At 41.6% G+C, this 17,986-nt stretch overlaps 1 protein-coding gene across 1 annotated transcript in view; it reads right to left on the reverse strand.

Annotated features, from left to right (window-relative positions):
- LOC125011226 (phosphatase and actin regulator 1-like) overlaps window positions 1–17,966 on the reverse strand; it is a 44,893-nt gene extending 26,927 nt beyond the window's left edge. The window contains exon 1 of the mRNA XM_047590324.1: window positions 17,785–17,966. Coding sequence (XP_047446280.1) covers window positions 17,785–17,896 — 112 coding nt within the window. The 5' untranslated portion in view covers window positions 17,897–17,966. The remainder of the gene's footprint in view (window positions 1–17,784) is intronic.
- Between the last annotated feature and the right edge of the window lie 20 nt (window positions 17,967–17,986).

The raw sequence follows: 17,986 nt of genomic DNA on the forward strand, positions 1-17,986 counted from the left end.
CAAAAAGATAGGGAAATAATAGAGTTCGCCAAGTCTAAAACAGTTTCATGACACTCATTACATTTTTTTTGATTTGGTTAAGTTGATAACAAATATGGCCCATCTTGCACTTGCAGAAAAATAGACAAAAAAGGTGTCAGACCTAAAGCATAGCAAAATGCAGTCCATAATGGAAGAACTGTTAGGGAGTTAATCACACCCATCAGATGCTTTACACTTAATAAAATTCGGTAGTCTTAACTGCTCAGCAGCATATGAAACAACAGTTAAGAGCCGGCGACTCATTTCTAAGTGACGTGTGACTCACTTGACTTTATCATTTGTGCGCAAGTGTTAAGCTTAACAAATTAAGACTGCATCCTTAACAAGTATTTGCACATTCACCGATTACAAATGACAGAAGGACGATGGAGGTTCCATCTGGAGGGCAACAAAGATGGTTGCAAAAACTGAAACGTCTCTCCGCCACAAGAATTCAAATGAAAAACCCCCAACAGATGGACTTTGATCAGCTGGAAGAAATTGCAACACTTTAAATAAGAGATATCTGCCCGAAGAAACAGTGACATTAAATATTCTATCTTTTCATGGCAAATTCTGAATCGCCACTTAGTTGGTCCCCAAACGTGCTGCTCACATTCTGGGGTAATTGATAACAGTAATGGGCAGATAATAAGCAGTTAATAGTGGGAAAGATAAGGGACCCCGAAGCGTTCCCAAACACGTTTCCCACAGAGGGGTGAATGGTTGTGGCCGAGGATCTTTGATGTTCCCTCAATGAGCTGCAGCTTATTCCAGTGACATCAAAGCTCTCTCTGAAACGAGGGACGTGCAGATGTACTCCTTTCACGGTGCAATGCGGTAGTAGCCCCCCGGTTGCCTCTTTCTGGTACAAAGTTTCACAATCTTGCACTAATATGCTGCAAAATTTGGGAGACCGACGGCGAGAATGAGCTATTTTTATATACTGTAAGGACATTTTGCAGCAAAGAGTCAGAGGTTAACAGATGAAGCAAGAGAAGCATTTTCCATCCCAGAGGCCGATGCAAAGTGTGGCAATGTGTGTGAGGAAGAAGTGAGGCTCAAAGAACCGCGAACCAAGTCAAGAAATGTGCGCCGCCGTCTTGCTGCACAGCTATAAACAAGGAGATTACCTTTCTCCCTGTTTACTGCCTTCCATTCACACACGACCATTAGGAGACACCGAGGCTTCGCTTTGGAATCGGTCTTGAAAATACCACGACTTGTATGGGATACATCTTCATGATGATCTGCCTCTTATCATTAGGTAAGAGTCAGATCATCAAAGAGAGGTCATTTGTTGGCTTCAAGGAAGAGTGACCGCATGTGGTGGCGGAGTTATGTAACAGGGTCAGTGCTCCAGCGCATCGCTCATTTTTAATGAGCCGACCACACATGATGACCCCTGTGAAGGGGAAACGCGCACCCTCTATTAACCAGGTGGTCAGTGTTGCATGGAAACTGGCTAAATACATTTTCTCAAGCGCTGCCCACTGCTGGAGGCACTATTTTAGGATACTTGCGCTAAAACATTGCCATTAAAAGCTAACTTACACTGATACCCTCGACCACTGACAGGAGAAGTAAATAACATTGGCCGCTGCTGGGAAGGCATTTGGACCCCCCACGCCAGAGGAATGACACTCCCTGATGGCAGCAGTCATCCCCAGCAGGACGCAGCCCGACACAGACACACACACAAAAACGGTTTAGGAGCAACTCAAAAATAAACACGAAAAACAGCACAAAGCGTAGATCCCGAGATCTCAAAAGAATCTGTGCGATGCACTGGAGCAAACCTGATCCACAGAGACCCCTCAACCCAAAGGACCCAAAGACTAACAACACTAACAACATCCTGTTCCCAGACACCACAGCGCACCCTCAAAAGGACCATGTCCATTATCGGATGAGTCATAACAGGTTTGGAGACCTAAACAATATAATATAATATCATAATGTTCTGCCTGATCAGTGTATACTATCACTTCACTACGTTTTATTTGGCAATACTTACTCCTACTTAACACTGTCCTTCTTTTGTCACAACTTTAGTTACTTTACTGATTATACACTATATGGATAATATAACAAATTTTGGTCTAACACAAAATCCTATCGTATTCTGGGTCAAATTTCAGACATCGATGAGTTAACAGAGCCAGCAAATACTGAAAGAAAGATTAAAAGTCCTTAAATTGACTTTGGTTTTTCTATTTTCTATAAATCATCTCACAATCCCTCAGAACTATCCTCTGCTCCTGTATATGAAGTAGTTTAAAAAATGCTCCACCTGCAGCAGCTACGGCAGTAACATGCTGCTAACACACATATGATTGACTATGAATAATTTAATGAGGTCATGTAGTTATATAATTTAATTTGAGCAGATAAAGTACATTTTTCAAGTTCCCACTGACATTGTATTTGTTTGTTTTTTTCCACACAGGACATTGTTTTGTAGTGCCTTAATTTAAAAGTTATTCATAGCACCTTTCCATATGGGGCCTTTCTGTGTGGGGGTTACATTCTCCCCTGTGTTGCCTGTGTGAGATTCCTATGGTGCTCCCGCCTCCTCACACATTCCAAAAACATGTCAAGTGGCCGTAGTGTGAATGGTCATTTGTCTGTCTGTGTCTGAGTCAACTGACAGCTGAAAGGCTAGTGGATCATTCAGCGAGGCCCTGATCAGGCCCTGCCATTAAAATGTTCCAAACAACGACAGTTACATATTGCTACCTGGGTGCACTGCATGGAGACACGATACATAAACCGAGGAGTGAGCAGTGAATTCTCTCTTGCTAAATCCTAACAGGCAGTGCACCCAGGTAGCAATCCAGTGTTTTTAGAGAGCAGCTAAAACACTAAATATTCTATTGCGCCCTGGATAATACAGCACAGAACTGAGATCTGAAACGGATGCATGCTAATACCAAGTGCAAGAATGACCTCAGGTGTACCTCCACAATAATTATGAGGGAAACTTTGATGTGATGCAGCATGAAATCCTGGGATGACTCCGGGTTTTAAAAAACCTGGATGGCAACATACCTGACACTTGTCACAATAAACTTCAACTGTCACAGTAAGCTCCTCCAAAGCTGCTCAGAAGTATTTGCCAAACCTCACTGACTCACATCTGATGGATACACTGGCTCACAGCGCCGCGTTGCCACGAAGCTCCGGTCATTATGTGCGACCGAGACGGGCACAGGTTCCTTATTATGACGTTCTTTAAATAAACCGGTGTGTTTGGTAGAGTTTTGCTTGAGGGATTCTGGTTCTGACTGGTTTCCACGGCTGTGGCGCAAGTTTTAGGCTAAACAGTCTTACAACTTCAGACTGAGCAGCCTGTCACTACAAATCTGCTGTTCCCGTTCTCCCTGTATCTCTCCGTCTCTTCCCATCTGTCATTCTCTCTGCATTATTGTCTGCCTCGCTTCCTCACGGTAAGACGGCACCACATTCTCCTAACACAGTCTAAAAGGCAGTTAATAAGATGGTAAAAGTGCAGTGCCTTGCCTTTTCCCCACTTTTCTAATTTGCTGTAGGGAAATAAGGATTGTTATGCAATTTTAATCTGAGAATGATTCCTCACGCTTTTTTTTTTTTTTTTTTTTAAACTCAGTTCTTGGCTCCACCTTCAGCCTTAAGCTCCGTCTTCCCCCTGACAGGCAGCGGAGTAATGTGACACGATTATGTAAAGTCCACAAACCGCAGCACTTTTATAACAGCAAATCACGGACACAGAGAAATGTGAAAGGAACGGGAGACAGAGATGTACCCGCTTGTTTTTTAATTGTTGTGCACATCAACAGCTTCCCCTCTTGGCGTGCAAATGTTGTTCGGCCAAGCACTGAAGCCAACACAAATGTTCATACTGTACCGTCTCTGACTCTGACTGTCAGGGACTGTGCAAAGATGCTTGTGACTACACTTCCGGAAAACTGTAAACAGACCACTGCTCACTTTTCATCCCCCTTATAATTCACTGCTGCCCATCTCCTCTGCGTCTCCTCTGTTTTCCTTGCACAGGCCCTGTTTACTTTCTGTACACCTGGGTGAAATGACAAGTTTGCTCCACCTGTTTATAATGCAAAACAGTCCGTGGTATGTGGAAAAAAAATCTAAAAATATTGAAATTCCATCTGGTGCATTTGGCCTTTAGGTATTTGAGGTTTCCAGAACGTAATAAAACCAGCGTGTCACAGTCCTTTAAAATGAAAACGAGCTGCCATATAAACAAAACCGCAAACTTTAACATATGTAGACACATGCATTTTTCTGATTGTTTCTGTTACTGCACATATTCTGTTTCGATGTTCTTAATGTTCCTCCCCGTGTTGTGTTTTAAATTCACATATGGCTATCAATAAAAGTAAACAACCTCCGTTTATCTCAAAAATAATAAAATCTTTAAAAAATGACCCACACCTCTCCTTGTTCAGTCCACCGTGTTTACACTACAAGTTGCTATAAAAAGCAAAAGGAACACAAAATGCTGCAATTGTTGCAGTGCCAGCTGGAGGAGGCCTCCTCACTGCAGAGCTGCCCTGCCTCCACGTATTATCTGTTACAATGCCGCCACCTAGTGGGCACAGTTGGTTTAACTGCTGATAAAAAAAAATAAACAAACAGACACAGGTACTTAAAAAGCTAAACTAAGCTTTAACTGAATTCCCAGGGTACTATATAACTGTTCACTCTCTAAATGTAAAAATGTTGTGGACAGTGTAGCCAAAAATATGAATAATTGGCAAATGGAAAAAAAATAGAAGGAGAAAATATGCAATTATTTGTATTAATATTACTGTTTAGATAGATTTTTATTTTCTTACTATTTAGAATTCACAGACAAAAAGCAGAAGGAGATGAAGAAGAAGAACCAGAAGGAAGAGAAGAAGAAAAGAAACGTGAGGAAGAAGAAGAAGAGGAAGAAGAAGGGATATGGCCTCCATTTTCATTAATATGTTCTTGACTTAAGCACATAAACTGCAGTTTATGCTTCTGCGTTAATTGACGCAAAGGGTCAGGTGTTAACACAGACCCTTATGCAGGCTCTAGGCAGGGCCTCACTCTGTAGTAGCCATGCACCTCCCCATTGCTTGTTAACACAAATTGTCAACCAGCCAATCACATGCCTGCAATTCAATGCATTTAGGCATGTAGAGGTGATGCAGACAACTTGCTAATTTTGAGAGAACGGTCCGAAAAAGAGAAAAAATATCCAGGGAGCGGCAGTTGTGTGGACGAAAATGCCTTGTTGATGTGAGAGGTCAGAGGAGAATGGGCCGACTGGTTGGAAATGATAGAAAGACAATAGTAACTCAAATAACCACTGGTTACAACCAAGGAATGCAGAATTCCATCTCTGAACACACAACTTGTCCAACCTTGAAGAAGATGGGCTACAGCAGCAGAAGACCATACCAGGTGCCACTCCTGTCAGCTAAGAACAGGAAACTGAGACAACAGTTCACACAGGCTCACCGACACTGGACAATAGAAGATTGGAAAAACATTGCCTGGTCTGACGAGTCTTGATTTCAGCTGCGACATTCAAATGTCAGGGTCAGAATTTGGCGTAAACAACATGAAAGCGTGGATCCATCCTGCCTTGTATCGATGGTTCAGGCTGGTGGTGGTGTTATGGTGTGGGGGATATTTTCTTGACACACTTTGGGCCCCTTAGTTCAAACTGAGCATGGTTTAAATTCCACGGCCTACCTGAATATTGTTGCTGATCATCCCTTTATGACCACAGTGAACCCATCTTCTGACGTCTACTTCCAGCAGGATAATGCACCATGTCACAAAGCTCATATCATCTCAAACTGGTTTCTTGAACATGACAATGAGTTCACTGTACTCCAATGGCCTCCACAGTCACCAGATCTCAATCCACTAGAGCACCTTTGGGATGTGGTGGAACAGGAGATTCTCATCATAGATGTGCAGCCGACAAATCTGCAGCAACTGCGTGATGCTATCATGTCAATATGGACCAAAACCTTTGAGGAATGTTTCCAACACCTTGTAAAAAGTATGCCACCAAGGATTTAGGAAGATCTGAAGGCAAAAGGAGGTCCAACCTTTTACGAGCTAGGTGTACCTAATAAAGTGGCCAGTGGGTGTATAATATAATTTTCTATATTGCTTTAGTTATTAAGAACAAAAGGGCTAAGTATGAGTTAATATGCATCCGGTGTATGTCTAAAAATGGACATACCAAAGTAACATGCCTACTAAGCACGTCACCTCTAAGTTATGTGATGCAAATGTTGCCTTACAGTTCATTTACTGTTTGTCGTCACTAAGCCGCGTGATACAGACGTCATCTCCATGCGCCTCACCTTACAACACACGTACTAAGTATGTCGCCACTAAGCTGTGTGATACAAACGTCGTCTTACAACGTGCCTACTCATTATCTAAATTCGTTGTCTTAAAGCCGTGTGATACACATGCTGTCTGAAAGTAGGTCGCCTTCAGGACTCAGTGAGATGTTGAGAAAGTCACAGTGGATGAATGGGCAAAACGTTCACCCAGCATTATAATATAATGTCCTAAGTTGTATTGACTTACTTATAAAGAAGAAATAGGGCTTACTACGCATCGGGCGTATGTCTAAATATGGACATACCAAAGTAACTCAAGTTTTACCTGGTGTGTGATCAAATGTGGCACCTGCATTTTTCATGCTATAATTTCGCTCATGTCACTAAATCCTCTGAAAACAACACATAAATTGCTTTTAGTTCAGCCTTTTGTGTTTTATAGTGCACTATTCTATATTGTCTTGTTGATTTGATGTTCTTTTTATGTAAATGACTTTGAGTATTTAGAAAAGTGCTTTTTAAATAAAATGTATTATTATTATTATTATTATTATTATTATTATAAGTCATCACTTAGCCTAACCATTCAATCGTAAAATGTGTTGGTTTTGTCAACTCGCTATGGTTAGTTTTTATGTTATGGTTGTAGATATGGGAAGCTGACTGAGCCACAAGACCGTCTTTTTTCGATTCCAGAGAAACAAGAAATTTCTTTGAGCTAGAGTGGTCTTCGCTGATTGGCTGGGTGAAAACCACGTTTAAAATGTGTGCCTAAGTTACTGTAGTTAACACTGAACCTAGCTCCAATTAGTTTCCCTTTTCCCTGGCAAAGTAGCTTTATTTTTTTATAACACTACCTTTAATCTATATTTTAGTTTCATCCTTCATCCATAGTTGTATCAATTCTAAAAGCTAATTCCGAGTGTTATTACGTTTGTGTCTCTAGGCTTCTGTTCCTACCTCACCCCACTCTCTCCGCCTGATCGTCCCTCCTCTGCAGCGTGTGTCTGCTGCTCTGTGGGAGACACTGAAGCAGCAGGCCCTGATGCACTGTATGGTCTGCTGGAGGAATTTATTAGCACAGTGATGGAAACGCTCCATGAGCTATTCGCTTACACACAGAGAACGTTATGGACCCACTGTACGTGTAACGGTAAGAATGAGACACGAGGTGAATCCCTGCTCCAATCACATTTAACTGTTGGCATTGGTGTAATGAAAATGAGAGCGACTTAATAGTGTTTTCCTCCGCTGCTTGCTACATTAAATTAAAATTATCAACTATTATGCAAATGTATGAATTAAGTTGGATTTGTGTGGATTTAATTACTGACACATTAGTAGTTTAGTAACATTTTGGCACATTGATGCCTATCGGTAATAAATATAACCTGATAAAAGGGACCCTACTTCATAAATGTAGCATCCCCACTTTCAGGTGAAGAGTGATAATAAGAAGATAATATGAATGATAGTAAGGTTTACCACAACTATAGAAGTAACAGCTGTCTTGGACCAAAAGTAAATAATTGTCGATTACAGTTCAGCTACAAAATTTTTCAGATTCTGTTACTGCAGCTTCCTGCAAGTTATCATAATACAGTATGAGCACAACAAACACCACTAATTATTACTGAAAGTTCACATTTATGAAGACTAATTAAATATTTATTAATTATTATTAATTCGTGAATGCAACCAGTCTCTGCATGTCTTATTACACACTTGACTGTTTTACACTACATTACTACATTAACACACTCAACGCACACGCCACAACTCTGAATGAAGTTCCAGTTTCATGCAAATGCAGCCAGTGTTCAGTCCCGGATTCAGTGCTGACTCCAAGGATAGCTCCTTAAACCATTCCTCACCATGCAAGCTCATATTCTGCAATAGATCCATTTCTCATTGGTAGTATAACAATGTTACTCAGGGCCACACAAATTGGAAAAAAAAAATAAATAAATAAAATGTAAATATAAATTATCTGGTTTCTTAATATGCCAGCAGATGGGGCTAGAGTTGTTCACCGGTTGTGCTTTTGCCCTCCTACAAGACCACACAGCTTCAACCAAGCAGAATAAACATGATGATGCCCATTTTGCTTTAGAGACTCACCCATACGAATAATCTGTATCTGTATGGCAGTCTTCAGTGATACACATAAATCCAGATGGGACAGCTGCATAAAATACAACAAATTAAAAAAAAAGAAAGAAAAGAAAGGGAAAAAATACTTATTTACTCTATGTACTATAGTGAAGGTTTGGAGGTAATAGAGTAAAAGGTATTTCTGGTATGTATTATTTTCAACTGAATAACTGCATGCTTGCTAAGCTCCGGGTGATGGGATGAAAACCGGGACAGATGGTCTCCTGTTTCTCCTGTAGTCCTCCACAAGCTCATTGATTTTTCTCATACTGAGCTTCGGGTGATCGTCACTGCACCATGTGATGGAGATTTTTATCAGTATTGTTGTACTGCTGTGTGAAAATAGCCTGTAAGTGAATAAATTACCCAGTTCAAAATAATTCATACCAGACTCAACAACTTTTATTCCTCCAAATCTATGAAAAGTACAAGGAGGAAAAAAAAACAGGAGCTTCAAACTAGGATCCATAAGCAGAGAATCAATTTCCATGGGAGAACACCTTGGGCGACACAAATATAAGGGGAATCAACAGAATGCAGCTCTTCTAGATGGAGCAGATGGCGCCCTGACTAAACCTCACACCAGTAAGTGCACCATGTGTGAAAAAAAATGTCTTCGTTTCATGTGACATAAAGTCTGAAGATCATACCTCTTTCCTCGGTGTAAGAGAACATTTGTGAGGTTGAGATCATAGGCATGAAACAGTTCTGGTGCATGGTGCCTGAAAGAAATTCTGCATTTAAAACTTCACACTGTAAGTGTAACACCACGCATTTGTGAAGCACGTGAGAAAAGCTTCATGTCTCTTCTTTCTGCACCAAATCAGGGGCTACAGCAAAAAAGCAACCCTGTGTTTGTTCCTACAGTTGGAAACAGTTCATGCAAAACACTGTTGAGACCGCATATGGTAAGGTGGTGAAAAAAAATCCTGTCAAGAATACCTTAAATGGCACCTGTTGAAACACAAGGCAAAAACTATGCGCAAGAAAGGCCGGTCGAGTGGGTCTTTGCTCAAGGTTCACGTGATTGAAAGGAAAAGTTACTGGAGTGTAAAGACTGCATTGTTTATTGAAAAAAGTGTAACCTCTTTGATAGCACACCGCACAGCTAACGTTTAAGCTGTTTCTTGAAGATGTTTCGGCCTTCATTCAAGTGGCTGTCAAGGCAGGCCTTTCGATTAAACAATGAGCTAAAGAGGCTAAAGAGGTTCATACAAGGGAATGGCCATTTATATGTCAATGGAATTACACAACATTTCCAAGAACATCTGGCTGTAGTTAAAACAAAGAAAAGGCTCTGTTTAAAGTTACGGTCGGCTACATTTGACCTGGCATTCCTTGACCTGGCACTTAGCCTAGTGTTGACCTGGCCTCCAAATTCACTACATCCCAAGCTGATCAAGTATCTGTGGGATGCACTGGAACAAGCCTGATCCACAGATGACCCTTGGCTCAACCCATAGGACCCAAAAGCCCCCCATTAACAACACTCTGTTCACACCACAGGACACCCTCAGAAGGTCCATGTCCATTCCCTGATGAGTCACAACAGTTTTGGAGGCACAAGGGAGACCTACACAACATTAGGAAGGTGGTCATAATGATATGCCTGATTGGTGTATAGTGCAAGACATATACAATTTCATTTCATATGGAAATAAGTTATGAACCATAACTCCACAGAGCTCTGTACTCAAACATGTGCGTGTGCGTGCGTATGTGTTTGGTGAATGGTGATTATTTTAGTTATAAATTAATTGTTCAGGCTGTAAAACTATGGAAATTGTGGAGAAAATTGCCAGCCACAAATCAGTTTTATGCATCCCGACACTGCTTGTTTGTGTTGTCAGCTTAAAAAATGTGTTCAATTATTAAGGTTATTAGTGGTTCATTTTCAAGTCCATTACATCTTTTCAGAACATTTGTTTGTGTATACACAACCTCATGCAATAGCTGAATGGAGTCCCTGCTCCACCAGAGAGCAGTAGTGCTGCCTAAAATTAACTGCCTCATTTTCATCAGCCACAATCAAACTGTATTCTCTGTACAGTATCTGTCTTTTGAATAATTTTTAATTTTGCTGGCCACCTCCCATGAAATTAAAAAAGACGGTAAATTCTGTTGGACCACAGAACATTTGTATTTGTATTTTTATCAACTGTATTACCTAAACTACACGTTGTCTAAAAGTCTTTGTCCTGTTTCTGCAGAGCTCAAAGAAAAACATGCAGCTGGAGATTACACAATTGTTATTCGACTTTTTCTTTCAGTTAATTAAGAAACAGTGTTTCGGGCAAGGTTATAGACGGACACTCTGCTTTTTAGGGAGAAATCAACATCTCCATAATGACTGCACAGTAGGTCCTGTTTTAATGAAAGGTAGAAAAGGAACTGTGCATACTTTCCTATTTCTGCGCGGCCTTTTGAGATGGGCCATGGACATGTTGTGCTGTGCAAAAGATGATCTGTGGGTAATAAGGGTTGGTTGTATTTTTGCAACCACTGCTTGATGGCATTCAAAAGAAGAGAAACATTAGACATCGGCTAAAATGAAAGCAGACTCCAGAGAGCACTTATCTGGTAGGCAGACTGCACCGCTCCTCTGGGATGTTCTCACTGTCTCCAAGCTGAGATTTTTCTCCGACTGAATCATTGATGAACACCACACTTTAGAGGGTACGCTCGACTAAAGAGCTTAGGCGTCCTCTTATTAGGTGTCCCTCGGTTTCAGGCAGGTAGTCTAGTGTTATATAACATCAAATCAAGATTTGCTGGCATATTTTTTAATAATTTCAAAATAATTAATTATTTTTTGAATACATAAGTCCTAACTTTGATGGCAGCACTGAACCCATTTAGTAAAGATCACATGTTGGCAGTGGGGATGCCCAGCTTTGTTCATCTTTTCAGACACAAATTGCTGTATTTCTCTGTCTGTCCTTCTGGAAACTGTTCACGTTACCTGATGTTTAGGTAAGTTTGTCCTCCAACTAGCTTAGCATGTGTAGCGTAACAATGAACATCATCATAAAGTTAATGCTACTATATCTGGTAGCATTAGCTTCCAGCTGTGGAAGCTTCCAGCTAGTCAGATAGTTTTACCTCCACGCTACACATGCTAAGTTACTTGGAGGACCAACTTAACGGCGCTTTCATGGTTTGGACCTGGAAGGAGTCGCCGCGCTGCACCTGAACATGTAGATGCATTGACAAAAGTCTGAATTTCAGTCAAAAATCACTCCTCCAACATCTTCCAACAAACCAAGGTCAGTTAGCAGCGTCAGTTAGCATAGTAGTAATATTTAGTTTCGCCAAGTGCTACATTTAATACTTAAATTTAACATTTAACATTTACATTTAGATGTAACATTTAACATTTGGACTTTGAAAAATTCACACCTCATTCTTTGTTTTAGTATTTTGGAGCTAGATGTAGGAAAAATCACATGTTCATTTTAACATGTGCAACTTTACAAACACAGCTTTAAGAATCAATTCTGCACCGGATCTGTGAGATTTGCTGGAAAGAGGATAGGAACAAAATGTTAGTTTAGTTCAGTCACTTAATTTCTCGGAATTGCTCTGCTTCTTCAGATCCCAGCCGTTTATCCTGTAGGCTGTTAGACTATCTTTACACAGGCTTACGTAACTGTCTGAAAAGTGCAGACTTCATTCATCAACTTGTTTTGTGTCTCGAAAACACAACACTCCAGAACAGAAGAATTTAACCATAACAAGTACCTACTCATTAGAGACTAATATTCACAGAGAACTCCATTGCAATCAATAATGATATATTATGATGATGATGATGATGATGATATATATATATATATGTCCCCCTATATATATATATATTATATATATGTATATGTATATATATTTATATATATATATGTGTATATATATATATATATATATATATATATAGGGGCACAATTTATAATAATATTCATGTGTAAAGTTTTACTGTGACAAAATCACTCATCAAATGCAGATTAACAATCACCCAATGGTGCAGATAAACAAATATCGTATCATAATGCACAGTCAAAGGGGGATTTGCTTCACTTATAATTTGGGTAATGGAAATATTAACCTGGTTCTGTAGCCTGGGATTTATCATTAGCGACAGGATGGAGTTTCGAAGGAGTGCTGAGTGCTGCATTGCAGCTTTGATTGAACTGAGTCCCAGGTTTGCAGCAGTGTTGGGGGGATTCTAACTCTGTGAAGACACTTACTCAGCAGAAAGGACTTAAATAGCTGGTGCACTATGGGAGCTGCATTGGTGACACCTGCAACAAATGCCTTTCTTCGCACATTCATCATCTCCACTTAACGGGGTGACAACGTATGCCTCCCTGACAATATCTGCTGAGAATGAACTGCGTGCTGCCTCCTTTGTTTTAGCACCCAGCAGAATTTGTTCTGTGTAGGTTTAAATTCTGTGAAAGGGTAACAGTGATTCAGTCAGAGCACTCCCCTCCACTATAATTGGTTCCTTGGTCATCTTATCTCTCATTATGCATTGGAATCTTTTCCCCTCTCCGCTCAACGTGCATCCACACTTACTATAAATGTGACGCACATCGTTATGGCGCTTTCAGGTTGGGAGGCTTTCGAAAAAAGAAAAAAAAAGGGGGTTATTTCTCAGCTGGCATGTGGAAAGCACATCACAGACAGAAGCCTTTACCACAGTTCCAAGTGTGACAGAAAGAGGGAGAGGGATGAAAAGAAAGCAGAGACGGGGGGGAGAGGACAGAGAGAGAGCTGCAAGCGTATTGAAAACACCTGCATGTCTTTTTTCTTTAAACTATCTTGCTCCAGAGGCTGGCAGGTGTGTGCCAGGTGACGGTTGATTGAACGCGTGCATGCAGCAGGAGCATCCAGTAAGATCCGGTCCTGGATAAAGCACTGCTATTTTTTGCTCTGATTTTCCCACTCATGTTTTATTCAGACCCGGGATGCTTCAGCACAAAAAGGCCCATTTGCAACCAAGTAGGGAAGATGGATGCTAGGTTGTTTCATTTTTTATTTTTATTTTTTTAAATGCTGTGCTGTTGCTCTCTCACATGACGGTCTGAAATGAAATGTCAGCTACGTGCTTTCGGAGACGGGGATGGGTGCTCTAAACGAGAGATAAATTTTAAGTGACGGAGACCGAGAGTCGATATAAATCTCTCGCCGCTAATTATCGCCACTTTGTTAAACACATTTGCTAATAGCCCCTGGTGTCGCTCCAAACAGCTAAAAACATTACAGATTCAACAGCCTCTGCACTGGCTCCAGCCCAGCTAGTTAATCAGACTTTCACTCACTTTCCCGTTCAGGAAGAGGGACTGAGAGCCTGGACTGGTGATTGCAAAGTCTGCCGTCCTTGCTGTCACCTTTAGCTGTTCTTCTTTTTTTTCTTTTTTTTTTTGTAAATTCTATTAAAAACCAGATAATCTAACCAGATCTGCCCAAGTGAAAGGGAATATGCAAATCAATTCCAAACGCTGAGTAATGAAAGATAACACAAAACGACCGGATATCTTCTGTTGGACAAGCTTGCTTTTATATTTCTCCTCATTGTGCCTGTAGAAAATGTTTCTCTCGCACACTGTAATTCGTCAAGTAGCTGGCACACAGAGCTCTGCAGCAGAATTTTGCCCGGTCCCACCATGCATCTGGCGTGTATTGATTGTGCTCTTTTGGACAGCAGCGCTCACTGTATACAGGCACTGTAACACAGAAAGGAGAGAAGCAGGGAGTGGTGGGTGGTGAATAAGTTTAGCTTTTTTTTTTTTTTTTTTTTTTTTTTAGCACAGCGCCAGGTTTTAACATCGAATCCACCCACCACACACATTAAATGCGCGCTTGACATCTGTAGGCATGTTTAAATTGTAATGCAGATTCTGCACACTGTGTTTAAGTAACTACACAGTAGCCGCGCTATCTGTCCCCTGTCCTCTGCAGTGCAGCCGGGCCGGGCTTTCTATTTGCATGCACGCCACGTGTAACGGTGGGAAGTCTTCAGACGTCTCCACGCGGCATCCAGCTGTTCAGCACAACTAACATATGGGTGTGCTGCGTTCCATGTGACAGAGGGCATCTTAGAAGGCCATAGGCCTGTGAGAACAACATGGCATTTTTGTAAAGACAGCAAGAAGCAGAGAAGATTGCAATACTGGCAACATCTTTTAATTTTAGTAAAAGTAAACAATGCCTATGTGCATTACCCCCATGTACTAATTCTAGCACAATGAAATAGACAAATGGGCCATGTTCAGTAGATATTCCTCTTTAGATCACAATACTGGCCCCCACAATGCAATTATGCTGCATAAAGCAGCAATAATTCCACAGATTTTTCGGTCGATATGAGCATAAGAAACCATTACTTCAGCACAGAACAAAGGCCGAAATGAGAAGAATTTAGAAAAGGGGGCGATGGAGATTAAAAAGGTTTGTTTGATTGTGTCAGCAAATGTGTCAGAGAGCCCAAAGATATCTGATCTCTGTGGTGGAGCCGTGTTAGGGGGAGAAAAAAAAACAAAAAAAACGAAGGAGCCGGCTCCTCTAATGGGGAGAGTTTCTTGTGTGAAGCCTGCAGACAGAAAGCAGATGGGGTTGTTGAGCTGCTGAATGATGGACAAGCAAAAACAAGCAGGCAGCCTCTTCCAGTGAGACGGATGCTGTGTCAGCAGGAATGCACGGCTCACTTGCGCCGATGTGTACGCACAAATGGTGCTCGCAAGTGCGCACAGCGACGCGCCTTTGGGCTAAAATCATTCTACGGGATTTTTAAATAGTAGATTGAGCTTTCCGGTTTCATAAACGCCGTCACCTTTCAGCTGCTGCCCCGATCCCTTTATGTGTGCGTCTAAAAGCCTCGTAACAGGCCGCGATGATTGAAATCAAACCAGGCAGGTAGGTCAACCATCCATCCACACCTACGCCCTTTAATGCTTTATAGCAGATGACACAGTCGGTGGCAGCTGTGCGGTAAATGATGCCATTATATCGTTACGTCTTTGTGACTGTGCAGAGCCCTTTAACTGCGGCGCAAATTAGATTAGTGCAGATTCAATGCAATAAACCGATGTTTCATACATGCTCTCTAATTCCATTTTAAAGCCCACAGAGCAATCTGCCACTTGTAAGCCACATCCTTAGCTCTGTATAGGCAAGGCGGCGGAGGACTGATCCACGATTTCACCATCAGAGAACAAAGCAACAAAGTATCAGCTGTTAAAACACAGTGGCGACGGCTGCAAGTTTTTGACTCATCTTCAGGTAATCACGCAGAATAACACGGCACACATCAAATGCAATACACATCTCCATGCCAGGTAATCACCAGCCAAGCAGGCTCTTGATTATAAGATGATTACGCTGGATGTAGTGATTTTCTGCTCTGATTCAGTCATAAATGTATCACTCCTTTTACAGACTTTATACTTGTCATCATATATATATATATATATTTTATCTTTGTAGAGGTTTGTGTTTAAACCCTTAAATATGCCCTGAAAAAATAAACATCACAGAAGGAAACCAAAGCCATTGACTTGCCATGAAGTGAAGTAGGCGTTCTTGTTTAGCATCCGGCCAGCTGGTCATTTATCATTATTAAGCACCTGGGCGCACAACCACAAGACTTTTGGTTTCCTTGGCAATAAGCAAGCTAAATCCTGCTCCACTTCTTCAAGTGGAAGTGAGTCAACAGAGCTGTTGTACTAATCGCCCCCGTACCATCCTCGTGCTTTGTGTGAGATCGTTGTAGAGGAGGGAAATAAAAAAAAAAAAGAAGGAGCACACAGACAAATGTCAGTGTCCTGTCATCAACAACGCTCTCATCTTCACGGGCCAAACACGGCCGCCTCGAGTCTTTTCATTCATTCATCCAGGAAAAACACAACCGAGCACATTTGCTCTTTTCGCGTTGCACACATGGGAGCTGCAACCATGAGACGCCGCAGAGATAGCACAAGCTTTACACATTTTTGATTAACTGGTCTTCCTGCAGCTTTTCAAACTGTGAGCGTTTGGTCACACGTTACTGTTCCTGGTTGTTTTTAAATGGAATATCTCTGTGGGTTGGAACTATTAAATGGAAAAAAATACTATTTAAACATGTCACCTTGGGCGTTTTCTGACATTTTGCAATTGAAACAAAGAATGTTAGATTATGACATGCTTCATCAGAAAGCTCCTATCGTCTTCTTCACACCTGCATATAATATATATCATATAAAGTCACTATTTACAAGATAATGGCATTTATTTATATTTATAGGGAGACTAAAAGGGAAAATATACACATTTTTGACCCCATCTTGTCTCACATTTTGCTGAGTGGGTGATGGGTGTGACTCCAGCAAGCAGACAAAAACAGGTATTAAGTTCAGGTCTGTTGTTTTGTTGCCTGCATGTGTTTCAGAAGCATCACGGGGACAAACAGGACTTGTGATCTCATTCTGGCCATGTAGACGCTCTCAAATCCTCCCAGTGAATGAGGCGGATCAGAGACGAGCTCATTTTGATCGGGATAAATATCAAAACGTCCATTCGAGCATGAAAACGAAAGGCAGGAGATCTGTCGGCGGAACAGGCAGCCGGATGCAGCGTGGATCTTAATTAGCCTGTGCACTGTAAAAATAAAAATGTTGACTCAGTCAGCATAAAATGCCAAGTCACCATGGTAACAGGGGATGCAACACGCTTTGTAAAAGGGGTGGATGGAGGAGACAGAAGACTATTCAGCACGAGCATCATCGCGGGATCTATCACAACAGTTTGAAAATGATTAAAGATCTGAGGAAAAATACACAACAAGCCGGATATCCGATTCTGTGCACCACAACCACGACCACATCCAAGCCCGGGCTACTACAGGTCACGTTGAAGCTTCTTTGTATTATGTAACAACGGTAGAAATAACCAAACGCAGAAGGAAACAAAAAAAAATCCCACAAGAACGCTGTTAAATATAAAACGTGGTTTCATTTTTGAACTCAGTGCCAGAGTAAACCGACCCCCACCCCCCAGCGTTGGTCTACAAAGTTGCGTAATATTTCAGTCACATTTTCCCCTCCCTGAGACGAATGTCCACAGCCATCCGATAATATTTGGGAGGTTAAAATCGCACGGCAAAACTATGACACAAGTCCTCGACAATAGCCTGATGTCACACTCAGCAAGCAACGTGAGGGGAAGATGTTAGAGATAGGATGGATGGCTGGCAGGCTGGATGGATGGATGGACGGATGGATGGATGCGCGCCTACCTGTCCGCAGGTTGAAGGAGAGTCGGGCTTCAACGAGATATGGGGTGTCGCTCTTGGAGCGAAGTCTCCTTATCGGTCGGCGGTCTGTGCTGCTGGCTGGAGTGGTCGCCATCAATTTAAGCCAGGTTCCGGTGATGACTGCTGGCCGACTGGGGCAGACGAAGAACCACGGCCACTCACACGCTGGGAGGTAGCTATTGAT

The sequence above is a fragment of the Mugil cephalus genome, chromosome 7 (assembly GCF_022458985.1).
Source record: "Mugil cephalus isolate CIBA_MC_2020 chromosome 7, CIBA_Mcephalus_1.1, whole genome shotgun sequence".
Lineage (NCBI taxonomy): Eukaryota > Metazoa > Chordata > Actinopteri > Mugiliformes > Mugilidae > Mugil > Mugil cephalus.